Source organism: Geotrypetes seraphini, chromosome 2, assembly GCF_902459505.1.
Source record: "Geotrypetes seraphini chromosome 2, aGeoSer1.1, whole genome shotgun sequence".
Lineage (NCBI taxonomy): Eukaryota > Metazoa > Chordata > Amphibia > Gymnophiona > Dermophiidae > Geotrypetes > Geotrypetes seraphini.
The window spans coordinates 448,712,489-448,729,994 of NC_047085.1; the positions used below are offsets into that span (position 1 = coordinate 448,712,489).

Below are 17,506 nucleotides of genomic sequence, written 5' to 3' on the forward strand. Positions count from 1 at the left end.
TGTAAACGATGAAGGTCTGATGAGGCTCGAGGTGGAAGCAGTAGGAGCAGGAGGAACCTCAGTAGGAGTCGAGGCCGAGGACACCTTTGAAGTCGAGGGATCAGTAGAAGATTCCATCTCGAAGAGCTTGTCCACCAAAATACAATGACAATTGAAAGCATGAGGCTGAAGCGTTTGGCAAGGTAGGCACGACCTAGGATGATGATTCGGCCCAAGGCACTTAAGGCAACGACGGTATGGGTCTGTAAGAGAGAATGCGCGCTGGCACTTGCTACACTTCTTAAAGTCCGTGGCAGGCCAGGACATAGAAGGAAAAATAGCCACCGCAAGATCGAAGCCCTCGGGCTGCGGCCGAGTGGCCTGTCCCGAGAAACGGATGGAAGAGGAAAAAAAAAATTTTCTTTTTAACTGAAAATGAAAGAAATTAAATAAGAACAGCGATTCATGAGGAAAAAAATACAAACCACGGTTCAGAGAAGGCACAAAGGAACGAAGTTAAACGCAGAGAGTCAACGACGGACTTCTCGGCTCTGCGGAAAACTGAGAACTAAGGAGATGCGCCCTGTGCTGGGCGGGAGGGCACTCGCGCATGCACGGTGTGGGCGACTCGAAACTTTGAGTTTCTTAAGCAAGTCTGCTTGTGAGGCATCCGCATCCGGGCTCCGTCGATGATGTCACCCTATGTGAGAATACCTGCCTGCTTGTCCTGGGATAATTCATATATTTTTCTTGATCCCACTCATTTGTATACTTTTGTAAATGAAAGAGAAAATGTTGCTGCTACTGGTTAGATAGTAGGATAATAGAATTAGAATTAATTTATCACTACCTTGTATATTTCCAAGTTTAATTTGACTATTTTATTTCTTCTTTCAATATTATTATGCATATCTTGTATTTTTACAAACAATGTAATATTTAAAAGTAAGTTTTAAAAAAAGAACTGTTGAAGGTATCCTTAGCAAGATATTTGTGACACACCCTCTGCATATTGGCTGTCTGGCAAAGCTGAGTGCCTTGCTCCAGAGGGAAAATATCCATAAACTCTTAGCACCTTGTACACCATGGACTTCGAGAATATGCTCTTATAAAGTTGGTAGGTTTGGATGCGAGAGAACACCAAGGCCTGAAAAACTTTCTTCCCAAAAGAATCCAGTGCCCAAGTCTCTCTGTCCAGGGAGCAGAGGCATTAGTTTTCAAGCTCTTTGCTCTTTTGAGGGCAGATGTTTGAGGGCACGAAGCGGTATAGTAACTGAAAAATGGAAAGGGGTCTCTTGATTCTTCGTCTGTGCCTCCTTCAGGACACTGAATGGGCACCGTCACAGTCTCCCTGGGAGGAGAATCATCATCAAGGATAATCAGTAACTCTGCCCTTAGCTCATCCTTGACCTCCAATTTAAAAGGGAATGATTTCAGCCATTTCTTGTAAAAAGCCAATGAAGTAGCACCCTTGAGGAAGACTTTCCCCTCGCGTGAAATAAAGAGGGATTTGCAAGTATGCCAAATTATCTCACCTTAGAGAACTTCTCAAACCCAGGAACAGTCCATCTCTGACTTAAAAGTATTTATCACAAAGTCTGAGTTTGTGCCTGGTCTTGATCTACTGGAAGAATGTCTAGGCCTCAAGGTATGGCTCTACTCTAAGACTCCAGGGAAGCTTCCTCTCCCAATAAGAACATAAGAAGTTGCCTCCGCTGAGTCAGACCAGAGGTCCATCCTGCCCCGCGGTCCGCTCCCGCTGCGGCCCATCAGGCCTAATTGCCTGAACAGTGTCCATGACTAATTTTGTAACTGCCTCTGATCCTCTAATTCTATCCCTATTACCTACCTCTACTCCTATCTGTACCCCTCAATCCCTTTGTTCTCTTTGAAGCCCTGTAGTGTGCTTCTGCTTATCACATCCTCCGGTAGCGCGTTCCATGTATCCACCACCCTCTGAGTGAAAAAGAACTTCCTGGCGTTTGTTCTAAACCTTTCCCCTTTCAGTATCTCCGAGTGCCCCCTTGTGCTTGTGGTTCCCCATAATTTGAAAAATCTGTCCATGTCCACTCTTTCTATGCCCTTCATGATCTTGAAGGTTTCTATCATGTCTCCTCTAAGTCTCCGCTTTTCCAGGGAGAAAAGCCCCAATTTCTTCAGTCTGTCAGTATATGAGAGGTCTTCCATGTAAAGAAAGTCACTGCATCAGTCTGTACCAACACTAATGCCCAGTGAGGCACCAGAATCAACCACTCAACAGCCAAGTATGGGCCTCCAAGATGGGCTTCAGGAGACCCACAGTTGGCGCAAGCATGGACAATAAACCTTTGATAGCATGTTCAGAATGCTGGATTTTTATGACATTACACTTTGGCTGAGCTGGATTTGTTTTTGAGATCATCAAATATTAATGTCAATTGTTTGTTTAGAATACTTTGAATCCAGATGCAGGCCTTTTAGCTGAAACACAGCCCATATCGAATAATTTTGAAGAAGTTCATTACAAATAATTTGTGCACTGTTATTTTCTTCCTCTTTTGTCACCTCCATCATTTCCTGTGCCAGGCCTAAGCGCAACAGACACCAACAATGGGGACTGGCTTTAGAGATGACTCTGTTCTGCACTGTTTAAAGTCAGTGTGAACAGCCGATGCCAAATCAAACAGCTCAATCATGAGGTAAGAAAACTCATAAGAAAAACAAAAGGTACCCTGACCAGTGTCCAGGCCTAAGGAGACCTAAAGAGCTGGCAAAAAAAAAAAAAAAAATCTTGCCACAAAATCCAAAATCTAAAAAATGAAAATACAGAGGAACAGGGCAAGAAAAGAAGAAAAATGAAGTAAAGCAAGGGAAAGCACTGAAGAAACTAAAGTAAAAACGTTTTGACATACTGAGGAGAGATGGAGAAGCACCACCTCTCTAATCTGTGGGGAAAAAAGACTGATCATCCAGCATGCTTACACTGGTTGGGAAGGCATGTACACATGCATGCACGATAAGACATTGCCAAAAGCTTCTTAAAGGCACAGAACACTAGGTAGTGTCTACATCAAAGTTCTGCTAGGTGATGTTGCCTAGATGCAAGAATCATAGTTCTGCTTGTCCTGGAGAACACTGAATATCTCTCTCTGATTAAAAGCAGTATATGTTTAGGTCTTCTATTTGCTAAATACAGTACAAAGGTTTTGTTTTTACAATTGGTCGTGGATTTACTTACCTTTCGGGTCTGCATCTTCTCCGTACGCCTTCTGAAAGCTACATAAGGATCATTCGTGCTAGAGCCATCTCGCTTCTCTTGTTTTACAGATGGGATAAGAGAAGGACCACGACAGTTTTTCCTCCTTTTAATCCAATATTCATACACCTCTCTGATCAGTTCGTCATCTTCTTTTAATAGTAACTTGGCCTCCTGGAGATTGACTAGCTAAATAGAAAAAAAAAAGTTATTGCCATTTCAGTATACATTTCCTTCTAGAAATTATTGCTCATGTTTCAGAAATGGTATACCTGCTGTCCACTGCCCTTTTCTAGTCGATCAATCATCTCCTCAAATTGCAAAGGAGTAATTTCCATTTTCTTCCTCAGCTTATTCACAAAGACCTCATCTTCAGAATCCATGTCATAATCTGGCTGCTCTGCATCCAAGCAAAAAGCTAAAAAAACAAAGAAATTATTTGAGGTGGCCTGGTTGATAAGTCTCGGTGCATATAGTAGGCAGTGTATATACATTTCTCTGGAAATATCTATCTAGACAGAATCCTGCAATTCTTGCATGTTCTTATTATCTAGCACTGCTCACTACAGAAGCCATTAAAATGCTGCCAAGAGAATAAATGAAAGATTAGGTTACCTGGATAATCTTCTTTCTGTTAATCTACTACAGATTCCATACATGTGGTGATCAATTCACTCCCGTGAACTGGACTAGAAGAAGTGAGAATACTTACAGCTTTAAAGCACCTCCCTAATAGAGGCAGAGCCCAGTGCACCCTCCAAATGTCCAAAGCAATCAACCTCCACTGGAACAGAAGACAAAGGAGGAGGGTAACAGGGAATCTCCATGCATACAATAAACAATTCTGTTCTGCTCTGTAACTTAGAAAACAAGAATTATTACAATTCAACATAACAATAGGGAAAAGCAACCATAGAGAAACAACCTGCATTATGCAACTGGCACTAATATTAAGTTAGACAGAGGCTAATGAATACACTTACTCATACCTAACTTTTTGGTATTTAGTCATCTGACAGGAGAGGTACTCCAGGCCTGGAACAAATAATATCCAAGGCAAAAAAGCAGGCGAAACAGAATACACAGAGGGCGAGCCGTAGGGAATCCGTAGTAGATTAACAGAAAGAAGAATATCCAGGTAAGAACCTAATCTTTCATTCTGTTACATCTGTTCCACTTTTCGTATATGTGACATACCAAAGCAGTGGCTGACGTCTAGGGAGGGACATTAGAGCTTCCCCACAAGAGTGAGGAACCAAAAGCTGCGTCTTCCCAAGTCACCACATCCATTCTGTAAAATTTGAGAAAAGTATGCAGAGTAGACTACTTAGCTGCTCGACAAATCTCTGTGGGAGGCACTGCCCAAGCCTTTGCCCAGAAAGATGCAACACTCCCAGGCAAGTGCACCTTAAGAGAGACTGGCGGCTGTTTAAAAACATAGAAACACGATGGCAGCAATGTTAGTCAAAGAGATGACCATGCAAATCCATTGAGCAACAGAGCCTTAGATGACGGCTTGCCCAGCTGGGAGTAGCTGTAAGCATGAACAGATGGTCACAAAGGTGAAAAGTCATTTGTCCTTTCCAAGTGTTGGAGCAAAGCCCTGTGGACGCCCAACTTCCTCTAAACTCTATCCTATTTGTCAGATCCTGTGGATTGAAAGGCAGGCAAACCTCCTGGTTAACATGGAAATCAGACATCACCTTTGGAAGAAAGCAGGGCACAGCATGAAGAGGGACACCTTCTTCCCTGATTCTGAGGACCCTCGATCGAGACCCCACTCGAAGCATTCCTCGTCATCGAGGCACTTGGCTTCGAAGAAAGATAAAGAGTCTTCTATACCTCTTTCTTCGAGGCCCATCAAGACCCATTCAAAAACCAGGCATAGGTCTCGAACTCCAAAGCTTTCAACACCTTGTAGTTCTCCATCTCGAGGCTTGTCCAGGTCCCGGACTCCTCTTTCGAGGCATACTGCGAGGGATCCTCGTTCGTCTGTTTCCATGAGGCATGAGTCGAGACATTCAGTTTCTCATACTCCTGGGACCTCTCCATCGAGACATCTCAAATGTAAGCACTCTCTGACTCCGCCTATATCACACAGCGGAGCTTCTTCTGTGACTCTTACGTTGGATACAGATGTCCCTTCCTAATACTCCAGGGAGGCTTCTTCTTATTCAGCAACGCCTCAGTCTTGCTCCACTTCTCTTCCTGAGGGCTCTTCATCTTCGAAATCTGCATCTTTTTGAAGATTCATCTTTGACATGAGTAAGGCTCTTCAAGTTGATCTTCAATCTGAGTCTAAGTATACTCCTGAATATTTGGCTGAGATGGAATTGCCACATCTGCCAAAGGACACCATTAGACTTCCCATAAATCCAGTTTTGAAGCAAACTTTTCTGAGAAATCTCGAGACTCCTTATTCAATTCCGGCTATTCCCTCAAAAATGGAATCTCGTTACTATAGAGTTCCTTGTAAAGGGTTTGAGAAGCCACAATTGTCTCACCAATCTTTGGTGGTAGAATCATCTCTCAAAAAATCTAATCCCACCAATGTTTATGCTGCAGTCCCTCCAGGCAGAGAAGGATGGACGATGGATAAATTTGGACGCCGTCTGTATCAAAATTCCATGATGGCAATTTTGAATTACAACTTCATGTTCACATCTTATCTGAACTACTGCATAAAGACCATGCCCTACTTCTTTGATTTACCTGAGCACCGATTGCCTGAGTTTCAATAACTCCACCATATCACAAATACGTCTCTTTATGCTTCAAGCGACTTACGATACATTTGAAATGTCATCTTGAGACACTACTTTTTCTGTGGCAATGCAACATCTGGCTTGGCTACACATTGTGGACATGGTTTCTAACCTGAAAGATCGTCTAGCCAATATACCATGCCAAGGTAATGAGTTGTTTGACGATTCCATTGAGGCTGCCACCAAGCATCTGTCTGAACATGAGCGGTCCTTTGCCTCTTTCATGTGACATAAAGCTAAGCCTCCAGCTTCTAAGCCTTATAGGCCACCTCCATGTCGTTATCCACAGAAATCTACTCCGGCTTTCTCCAGGCCTCCACCTAGGAAACAACCACAGCAGCAGCGTCAACAAAAACCCCAGACTCCTGCTGTAGCTAAGCCTGCAGTCTTTTTGACAATCTAAATCTGAGCATAATGTCCATCTTCATCTATCAGTCTTCTCTCCTGCCCATAGGAGGTCGTCTCCATCACTTTTACCAACAGTGGGAGCAGATTACATCAGACCTCTGGGTTCTCACCATCATCAGAGAGGGTTACTCGCTTCAATTTCTTCAAATTACACCAGATCTCCATTTAAAAGTGTTTCCTTTAAACATGTCGCAACTTCTCCTTCTTCTTCAGGAGGCTCAGGCTCTTCTTCACCTCCGTGCTGTCAAGGAGGTTCCCTTGACCCAATGGGACACGGGGTTTTATTCCCGTTATTTTCTGGTCCTAAAGAAGACGGGGGATTTGCGACCTATCCTGGACCTCAGAGCTCTCAAAAAATTTCTTGTCAAAGAAAAGTTTTGGATGCTCTCTCTTCAAACTCTGTATCCCCTGATGGATCAAGGAGATTGGTTATGCTCCCTAGATCTCAAAGAGGCTTATACTCATAGTCCAATTCATCTAGCCTCTCGCAGATTCCTAAGATTTCGGGTGGGGAATCTTCATCTTCAGTACCGAGTCCTTCCTTTTGGCTTTGCCTCATCTCCCAGAGTCTTCACAAAATGCCTGGTGGTGGTGGCTGCAACCCTGCAGATGCAGGGTCTTCAAGTCTTTATATATCTGGACGACTGGCTCATCAAAGCCTCGTCTCAACAGGAGGTTATTGTAGCGACCCAACGGACTATAGCGTTTCTCCAAAGTCTTGGGTTCAAAATCAATTTTCCAAAGTTCCAGTTATGTCCCTCCCAAACTCTACAGTTTATTGGACCCATCCTGGACACTGTTCAGCTCAGAGCATTCATGCCTCAGCCACGTCAAGATGCTCACATTCGCCTTTGTCAATGAGTGTCTTCCTTCACTTCAATCTTGGCAAGACACATGATGGTTCTTCTCGGTCACATGGCCTCTACAGTTCAAGTGACTCTTTTTGCCAGACTTCACCTCCAAATTCCTCAGTGAACCCTTGCATCTCAGTGGCAGCAAGCTGGCGACCCACTTTCTCAACACATTACAGTGACTCCTTCGTTGAGACAGTCTCTCCACTGGTGGATGCTCTCTTCCAGTCTTTCCAAAGGTTTACTATTTCACACACCCCCTTATCAGAAGATTCTCATGACAGATTCCTTGACATACGCTTGGTGGACACACTGAGATGATCTCCGTACTCAAGGTCACTGGTCCAGCGTAGATCGTCAATGTCATATTAATCTGTTGGAACTCAGAGCGATCTTCTGTGCTCTCAAAGCTTTTCAGCATCTTCTCCACAACACGGTAGTCCTCATTCGAACGGACCATCAGGTCGCTATGTATTATGTGAACAAACAGGGAGGAACAGGATCTCTCTCTCTTTGTCAAGAAGCTCTGGAATTGTGCAATCCTTCACAACATCTTCCTGAGAGCTGTCTACATTCAGAGGCAGCAAAACTGTCTCGCAGACAAATTGAGTCGTCTTCTCATGAATGGACACTCAATTCCTCGCCTACACATCACATTTTTGCTCAATGGGGACTCCTCAGATAGATCTCTTTCAGTCTCTCCACAACAACAAACTGCCTCAGCTCTTCTCCAAGATATACTCTCCTCACCGCTTCGAGGCAAATGCTTTTCTTCTGGAATGGGCGAATCAGTTTCTCTATGTGTTCCCTCCATTCCCTTTGATTCTCAAGACTCTTGTCAAACTCAAGAAGGAGCATGTCGCCATGATTCTGATTGCTCCTCGGTGGCCCAGGCAACCATGGTACTCCCTTCTACTTCAACTCAGCACCAGGGAGCCTCTACTTCAACCAGTATTTCCCTCTCTACTTATACAGAGTCAAAGGTCTATGCTTCATCCCAACCTGCAGTCTTTACACGTAAAGCAATGTTACTTACCGTAACAGTTGTTATCCAGGGACAGCAGGCAGCTATTCTCACTAGTGGGTGATGTCATCCGACAGAGCCCCGATACGGACATCCTGCAAGCATGTCTTGCTTGAAGAAACTCAGAAGTTTCGAGATGCCCACACCGCGCATGCGCCAGTGCCTTCCCGCCCGATGTACCGGGCGTGTCTCCTCAGTTCAGGTAGCTAGCCTGAGAAGCCAACCCAGGGGAGGTGGGTGGGACGTGAGAATAGCTGCCTGCTGTCCCTGGATAACAACTGTTACGGTAAGTAACATTGCTTTATCCCAGGACAAGCAGGCAGGTATTCTCACTAGTGGGTGACCTCCAAGCTAACCCCAATGGGATGGTGGGAGAGTTGGCAACTTAAGAGAACAAATTTTGTAACACTGTTTGGCCAAACTGTCCATCCCGTCTGGAGAAAGTATCCAGACAATAATGAGAGGTGAATGTATGAACCGAGGACCAAGTGGCAGCCTTACAAATCTCCTCAATCGGTGTCGATCTGAGGAAGGCAACAGAGGCCGCCATTGCTCTGACCTTATGGGCTGTGACCTTACAGGGAAGGGATAATCCAGCCTGGGCATAGCAGGAAGAGATACAAGCCGCCATCCAGTTAGAGATGGTGCACTTCGATACAGGTCGTCCCAACTTGTTTGGGTCAAAGGAGACGAAAAGTTGAGGAGCAGTTCTGTGTGGCTTTGTGCGATCCAAGTAGAAAGCTAGAGCACGTTTACAGTCCAGAGTGTGCAAAGCAGATTCCCCAGGATGAGAATGAGGCTTTGGAAAGAACACTGGAAGCACGATGGATTGGTTGATGTGAAATTCAGAGACCACTTTAGGCAAGAATTTTGGATGAGTACGAAGGACCACCTTGTCATGATGGAATACAGTGAACAGTGGATCCGCCACTAGGGCCTGAAGCTCGCTGACCTGGCGAGCTGACGTGAGGGCCACCAGGAAAACCACCTTCCAGGTGAGATACTTAAGTGGAGCCTTGTGGAGAGGTTCAAACGGAGGCTTCATAAGATGAGACAGGACAACATTTAGATCCCAAACCACAGGAGGAGGTTTGATAGGAGGGTTGACATGGAAAAGTCCCTTCATAAATCTGGAAACCACAGGATGAGCAGACAAAGGTTTCCCCTGTAGAGGCTGATGGAAAGCCGCAATAGCACTCAGGTGGACTCGTATAGAGGTAGACTTGAGACCAGACTGAGACAGGTGTAGAAGATAGTCCAATACAGAAGATAGGGAAGCTCGCTGAGGTTCCGTGGCATTGGAAATACACCAGGAAGAGAATCTAGTCCATTTTTGGGAATAGCATTGTCGAGTAGCAGGCTTCCTGGAAGCCTCCAAGACCTCCCTCACTGCTTGAGAGAACTGGTGAGGAGTTATGTTGAAAGGAACCAAGCTGTCAGGTGGAGGGACTGCAGATTGGGATGAAGTAGTGAACCTTGATGTTGAGTGAGTAGTGAAGGAAACACTGGAAGAAGTACTGGCTCCCTGCTGCTGAGTTGAAGTAGAAGGGAGAACCAAGGTTGTCTGGGCCACCGAGGAGCAATTAGAATCATGGTGGCATGGTCTGATCTCAACTTGACTAGAGTCTTTTGAATGAGAGGAAAAGGCGGGAACGCATATAGGAAGCGATTCCCCCAATCCAGCAGAAAAGCGTCTGCCTCGAGGCGATGGGGAGTGTAGATCCTGGAGCAAAACTGAGGCAGTTTGAAGTTGTGGGGGGGCTGCAAAGAGGTCTATCTGAGGCGTCCCCCACTGTGCAAAGACTCGATGAAGAGGGTCGGAGTGGAGCGTCCATTCGTGAGGCTGGAGAAGACGACTCAAGTTGTCTGCCAAGACATTGTCTTTCCCCTGAATGTAGACAGCCCTGAGGAAGGTGTTGTGGCGGACCGCCCAATCCCAGACTCGAAGAGCTTCCTGGCAAAGAGGGGCCGAGCCCGTGCCCCCTTGTTTGTTGACATAATACATGGCGACCTGATTGTCGGTGCGAATTAGGACCACCATGTCGTGAAGCAGATGTTGAAAAGCCTGGAGAGCATTGAAGATGGCTCTGAGCTCCAGAAGATTGATTTGATGGAGTCGTTCCGCACTGGTCCAGAACCCCTGAGTGTGAAGACCATCCAGATGAGCTCCCCATGCATAGTTCGATGAATCGGTCGTGAGAACTTTCTGGTGGGGAGAAGAGTGAAACAGCAAACCTCTGGATAGATTCGAAGAGGTCATCCACCAGAGAAGAGACTGCCGTAGAGCAGGAGTGACCACAATGTGGCGGGACAACGGATCGGACACCTGAGTCCACTGAGATGCCAAGGTCCATTGAGGAATTCTGAGATGTAGTCTGGCAAAAGGCGTCACATGAACCGTGGACGCCATGTGACCCAAGAGGACCATCATGTGTCTCGCTGAGATGGATTGGCGAGAAGACACCGAGTGGCAGAGGAGAAGAAGAGCATCCATGCGTTGAGGAAGAAGGAATGCTCGAAGTTGGATGGTATCCAAGACAGCCCCGATAAAGGGGAGAGACTGGGTGGGCTGAAGATGTGACTTGGGAAAGTTGATCTCGAAGCCCAAGTTCTGCAGGAAACAAATTGTAGTCAAGGTCGCCGAAATGACCCCTGGAGCCGACGGTGCCTTGATGAGCCAGTCGTCGAGGTATGGAAACACCTGGAGACCCATGTTCCGGAGTGCAGCGGCCACCACCACCAGACACTTCGTGAAGACTCTGGGCGACGAGGAAAGGCCGAATGGAAGCACTCGATACTGTAGATGCAGATGTCCCACCCGAAATCTGAGGAACTTGCGGGAGGCCGGATGAATCGGAATGTGAGTGTAGGCCTCCTTGAGGTCCAGAGAGCATAACCAATCGTCCTGCTCGAGGAGGGGATAGAGAGAGGCAAGGGTCAGCATACGGAACCGCTCCTTGACCAAAAACTTGTTGAGGACTCGAAGGTCCAAAATGGGCTGCAGATCGCCCGTCTTCTTCGGGACCAGGAAATACCGGGAGTAAAACCCTTGGTTTTGCTGATCCAACGGAACCGGCTCGACGGCCCGAAGCCGAAGCAAAGTCTGAGCCTCCTGGAGAAGAAGAGCGGTCTGCGTTAAGTTGGAAGGATACTCTCTTGGAGGGTGGTCCGGGGGGGGACCCGTTGGAAATGAAGAGAGTATCCCTCTCTTACGATGGTAAGGACCCAAAGGTCCGTGGTGATTGACTCCCATCGATGATAAAAATGATGGAGTCGACCCCCTATGGGAAAAACAGGGGAAGACAGGACGTCGGTTATGCTCCCTGGAAGAGAGTCAAAAAGGCTGAGTAGCCTTGGGTGCAGCCGGCATCTGAGGCTTCTGTTGAGTCTTCTGTGGAGGCTGCCTCTTCGCAGGCTGTCTCGCAGGAGGAGTCTGCCTCGGTTGATAACGCCTCTGGTAGATTTGAGGCGGTCTAGAGGGACGAGACTGCTGAGGCTTCGGCTTAGGTCGCAGAATAGACTGAAAAGACTTCTCATGGTCCGAAAGCTTTTTAGTAACAGTCTCGATAGACTCATCGAACAGATCCGCTCCCGCACAAGGCACATTAGCAAGTCTGTCTTGGAGGTTCGGATCCATATCAATAGTGCGAAGCCAGGCCAGGCGACGCATGGCGACCGAACAGGCCGCAGCACGTGCCGAGAGCTCAAAGGCATCGTAGGAGGATTGCATCAGCTGCAGCCGCAACTGGGACAGGGTCACCACCACTTCCTCAAACTGGAAACGAGCCTGAGCATCGATGAAAGGGATGAACTTGCGGAGCACCGGCAAGAAGAAATCCAAATATGAAGAGAAGAAAAAATTGTAATTGAGCACTCGAGTCGCCATCATCGAGTTTTGGAAGATACGTCTACCAAACTTGTCCATCGTTCTCCCCTCCCTGCCCGGAGGCACGGAAGCGTAGACCTGGGAAGGGTGAGAACGCTTGAGAGAAGACTCGACCAGAAGGGACTGATGAGAAAGTTGAGCCCCCTCAAACCCCTTGTGGTGAACGATGCGGTATCGAGCATCCAGTTTACTGGGAACTGCAGGTATGGAATACGGTGTCTCAAAACAGCGCATGAAAGTCTGGTCCAGCAGTTTATGCAGAGGAAGCCGAAGTGTCTCCGCCGGAGGGTGAGGCAAATGCATGGTATCCAAATACTCTTTAGAATATTTAGACCCAGTGTCCAAAGTCACATCCAAGTCATCCGCCATCTGTCGGAGAAAGGATGGGAAAGACAGTTGGTCTGCCAAGGCCGGCCGACGAGACGGACTAGACGAAGTGGAAGCCTCCGGGTCCAGGGAGAGCTGAGACCGGCATGGAGAATAGGAGGTAGATGGTTCCTCATACTCTGGTCCCTCCGACTGGGATACATCCGACGAGGAGTATCCCAAACGCTGCATCTTTTTCTGCGGAGACACCTCCGAATGGCGTGAGGAGTGCCGAGAAGAGTGCCGAGATCGATGCCCCTCCCGGTGACGGGACGGGGAACGAGATCCTCTATGCATCGATCGATCCTTCGAAGCCTCAAAGGAATGGATAGGACTCGATGCCGTGGATCACAGAGGTGGCAGAGAAGCGGACTCACGCAGCGCCACCCATGTCTGGTATGGAGTGCGGAAGAACTGCTCCTGCGATGCAGTATGCCCAGGACTCCGATTATCAGGGGCCGCCCTAGCACCCTGTTGTCGTGGAGGTGTGATGGGCTCCAAAGGCGGCATATCAGGAAGGGAAGCCCTCTTGGAGGATTCCGCCGCCCTCCGCCGATCCCCCTCGTCGAGCAGCGAGATCGAACGACGAGGAGGGGGAGGGGGCGGACCGCCCCCTGAAACCGGGGCCGGAATGTCACCCTGAATGTTGGCGATAAGCCGGGGTCCCATAGTCTGCATAAGCTCGACAAACTGAGCTTCTAGCAGGGATCGAAGCGAAGCCGATATGGAGGGATCCGCTCCGAAAGGGGGTCCTCCTGCACGGTCTTCGCGTTCTTTCGTGGCCAAGTGCTTCTGCTTGCTAGCTTTAGGCACTTTGATGACCACGGGAGGGACAGTGGAAGGCGGTACCTGAACCGAGGAGACGGAGGCAGGCGCCGATGCTGAACTCGATGCCGAAGCCGGTGCAAACGATGCTGGCTTCACGATGCTGGATGCAGGAGTCGTCGATGCAGGTTTCGAACGGACCGGCAAAACCTCAGCAGACGTAGAAGCAGACAGGTCCTTGGCAGTATCCATCTTGAACATCGACTCCCAAAGCAAGCAACGCCTCTTAAACGAGCGCGCAGTGAGCGTGGAACAAGGCCGGCACGATTTCGGAACGTGTTCCGGACCAAGACACTGCAGGCAGCGTCGATGCGGGTCCGTTAACGAAATCGCACGCTGGCACTTGCTGCACTTTTTAAAACCGGTGATTGGCCGGGACATAGGCCGGAAAATCGATGCTGCAAGGTCGAAGGCGCTAGGCCGCAGCCACGAGGCCGGCCCAGCCGAACCGCCGGAAGAAATAATTTTAACTTTTTTTTTTTTTTTTTTAGAAAAATAAAGTAAAAGTGAAAGAAATTCAAAGAAATAAACAAAAACGCGGGTAAAGAAGGCAAAAAAACTGAAATTCAGTCAGCGCAGAATGAAGAGAAACTTCTCAGCTCCGCGGAAAGAAAAGAACTGAGGAGACACGCCCGGTACATCGGGCGGGAAGGCACTGGCGCATGCGCGGTGCGGGCATCTCGAAACTTCTGAGTTTCTTCAAGCAAGACATGCTTGCAGGATGTCCGTATCGGGGCTCTGTCGGATGACATCACCCACTAGTGAGAATACCTGCCTGCTTGTCCTGGGATAATAACTTGGTACCTCTCAACCTAACTGCCACTATACAGTTCTCTCAATCTGTACAGGACATTCTAGACAGGGGTGCCCAATACGTCGATTGCGATCGACCGGTAGATCGCCATGGGAATGCGAGTCGATAAGACTCGCGTTGCCTTCGTGATCTACCAGGCCAATCAGCCTTCCTCTCCCCCATTGGTCCAACACCTTTTTTCTTCCCAGCCCAAATCCAGCATTGTCTTTCAGCTTCAGCTCTGAAGACGGCCTCCCCATGAGTACTTCGAAAGCGGCAGAAGGAAGGCCTTGGAGTAGGCCTCTTAAAAAATTTTCATCATTGGTGTGGCTGGCTCCTTCAGGTAAAACCACCATCATGCCGAAAATCTTCAAAAGCCTGCTCCAAGAAAGTTACATCAAGGAGGGTCTTTTTGGTAGAAGGGAAACCTGAGAGCTGGCTTCAAGATTTTTCAGAATGGCACGACTGACTTATTTGGGTAGGGTAGGCGCGAGGGGAATTGGGGAGTAGATGCTGAGCCATGGGGAGAGGGAATGATGCCACACTGCTGGTGTAATTTTTTGCCGCAGAACAAGGCCATTTACCGCTCTAGCAGAGCAATGATAGACCTTGTTCCTGGTTCCCACCATAAGTCGGCTACATTGTTTCTCGTTTTTGCAGGCTAACCATGTGTCGTCATGGAAACCCTTCACTGTGTTATTCTCTACATGCTTCCTTAATTCTCTTTTTTGTTTTATCTACATGGGTGTCCAAAATGTTCCCTCGATTCCCTGCTCCCAATTCTCACCAACCCAATACATGATACGTGCTATTTAATTGCCTGCTGGTGATTAACTGTTGCAGTTTTGACCATTCACCATTGTGTGTGCAAATTTTCCATATACAGTGGTGCCTCGCATAACGGACGCCTCGCACAGCGAACGCTGCGCACAACGAACTTTATGTCTTGATCCGTACAACGAACTTCGTTTCACACAACGAAGTCGCCCGAGCTGCATCCTTCCGCGCAGGCACTGCGCTTAACTGCCCTCTCTCCGCCTGGTTCCCTCTTGCCCCCCCCGACTCCCCGACACGATCGGGGCAAAAAGGAGCCCAAGCCCTCTTGCCCCGCCGATTCCCCAACTCCCCACACAATATCGGGCCAGGAGGGAGCCCAAGTCCTCCTGGCCACGGCGACCCCCTAACCCCACCCTGCACTACATTACGGGCAGGAGGGATCCCAGGCCCTCCTGCCCTCGACGCAAACCCCCCCCCCCCCCAACGCCCGCCCCCCCCAAGAACCTCCGACCGCCCCCCCAGCCGACCCGCGACCCCCCTGGCCGACCCCCACGACACCCCCAACCCCCTTCCCCGTACCTTTCTGTAGTTGGCCGGACAGACGGGAGCCAAACCCGCCTGTCCGGCAGGCAGCCAACGACGGAATGAGGCCGGATTGGCCCATTCGTCCCAAAGCTCCGCCTACTGGTGGGGCCTAAGGCGCCTGGGCCAATCAGAATAGGCCCGGGAGCCTTAGGTCCCACCTGGGGGCAGGGCCTGAGGCACATGGGCTCAACCCGACCATGTGCCCAAGGCCCCGCCCCCAGGAGGGACCTAAGGCTCCCGGGCCTATTCTGATTGGCCCAGGCGCCTTAGGCCCCACCAGTAGGCGGAGCTTTGGGACGGATGGGCTGTGGGGGTGCGAGCGGTCCTTCAGGGTGGGGGTGCGGGTGGGAGTGCGTGCGAGCGGTCCTTCGGGGTGGGGGTGCGGGTGCGTGCGAGCGGTCCTTCTGGGTGGGGGTGCGAGCGGTCCTGGGGGGGGTGAATCGGACGTCAGGGGGGGCATCAGGCTTTCAGGGTGGGGTCAGGACTTCAAGGGGGAGAGGAGAGTCGGGCGGGCGAAAGGAGAGTTGGGGTGGCCAGAGGAGAGTCGGGGCGGGCGAAAGGAGAGTCAGGCGGCGACGGGAGAGTCGGGCAGCATGCACGGTATACGGGTGTGCGCGGTATGTAAAAATTTCTGTACATAAATTTGTGTTTTTCGCGCGCTATACCCATGTGCGCGTTTTACACGGGTGCGCGTTATCTATGTGAAAATACGGTACATTTAGTTTTCTGCACATGAAGTAGTGTTGGGTAATGAAAGCATTGTTCTTCTGCGCCTAAATATGAGCCTTACAAACATTTTAGGACACAGATGTGTGCTTGCTTGTCATCCCCTCAAATTTACTGCAAATTTTCCATGCATATAATTTGAATACATTTAGCTTGAATGTGTGTTATGTGATGATGAACTGACAGTGATAAAGTGTCACCAAACTGGTAGAGCTGGGCACTAAAAGGAAGCCAAATTCTGAGCACAGAGTAACCTCCAAAGTTAGAAGAATAAATCCTTTCACATAACAGGCCTATATAATTTTCTCCACTTCAAATTTAGTACACTGATTTGTTTGTTCTTGATAATAACAGACCTAATCATGTAACAACTACTGTAACATCAATCCTTGTAAATCAATAAAAGAGTAAACAAAAAAAACCTATTCTGCATATCAAAGCAACTGCTCAGAAAATTGAATTACTTTTGCTCTACTACTTACGCTGTATGTGAATGAGCTGCTTTGGCATCTTGAATTCCCCTGGGTATATAGATTCATAGTAGGCAATATTGCTCTCTGCCTCTGGAACAGGAATAACCATATTATCCCTCTTCTCTCCATACACCTGCTGTGCAGAAATAGCTCTCTGGAGATGATGTTCCTGAAAATAAAACAATAAGCCAAAAGCTATAAACAAAAATATATATATCAATAATAATAAAATGCTAGAGGTGCATGCGCTCTTGAAAATTCGTGAGTGGTGGCGCCGTGAGGTGTGCTTCTGTGCCAATCCTCACTGCACCTGCATGTGACTGTGCAGAAGACACCAGCGACTCCTCCCTCCCGCTCCTCTTCAAAGCAGCCTGCTGAGGTTCGCCAGCCGCTGTAGCGAACCTCGCAAGCCGCACTCCACCTCCGTGCAGAAGGAGTCGCCGTGTCACCTCCCGCCCTCATTCACCGCTGCCGCCGCTGATCCTCCTCTTCAGAGCAGCCTGCGATCGTGGCCGGCTTTAAAGAACTTCGCAGGTCGCTCTCCAGCTTCAGTAGCACGCTCCCTCTGACGCACGGGATCGCTTCAGAGGGAACGTGCTACCGAGTTGGAGAGCAGCCTGCGAGGTTCGCTAAAGCCGGCCACCATGATCGCAGGCTGCTTTGGTGAAGTGGAGCAGGCCAGAAGATGCCTGGATGTTGGGAGGGTAAGAAGGGAATCAATACCGGGAGCCAGGGGGAAAGGGAAAGGGGGCTGCTTTGGGGGGAGGGGTGTGCTGGGGTGAGACAGAAGGGGCCATGGATAGGGAGAGGGAA

General features: G+C 48.8%; 1 protein-coding gene across 6 annotated transcripts in view; it reads right to left on the reverse strand.

Annotated features, from left to right (window-relative positions):
* EPC1 (enhancer of polycomb homolog 1) overlaps nucleotides 1–17,506 on the reverse strand; it is a 387,306-nt gene that overhangs the window by 228,398 nt on the left and 141,402 nt on the right. For all 6 annotated transcript variants that reach the window (XR_004538164.1, XR_004538165.1, XM_033931500.1 and 3 more), the window contains 3 exons: nucleotides 16,703–16,862; nucleotides 3,487–3,632; nucleotides 3,197–3,403 (listed from right to left, as the gene is read on the reverse strand). Coding sequence is in view for 4 of the 6 variants with exons in the window: in XM_033931500.1 (XP_033787391.1) it covers nucleotides 3,197–3,403; nucleotides 3,487–3,632; nucleotides 16,703–16,862 (513 nt within the window). In the remaining 2 variants the exon portion in view is untranslated. The remainder of the gene's footprint in view (nucleotides 1–3,196; nucleotides 3,404–3,486; nucleotides 3,633–16,702; nucleotides 16,863–17,506) is intronic.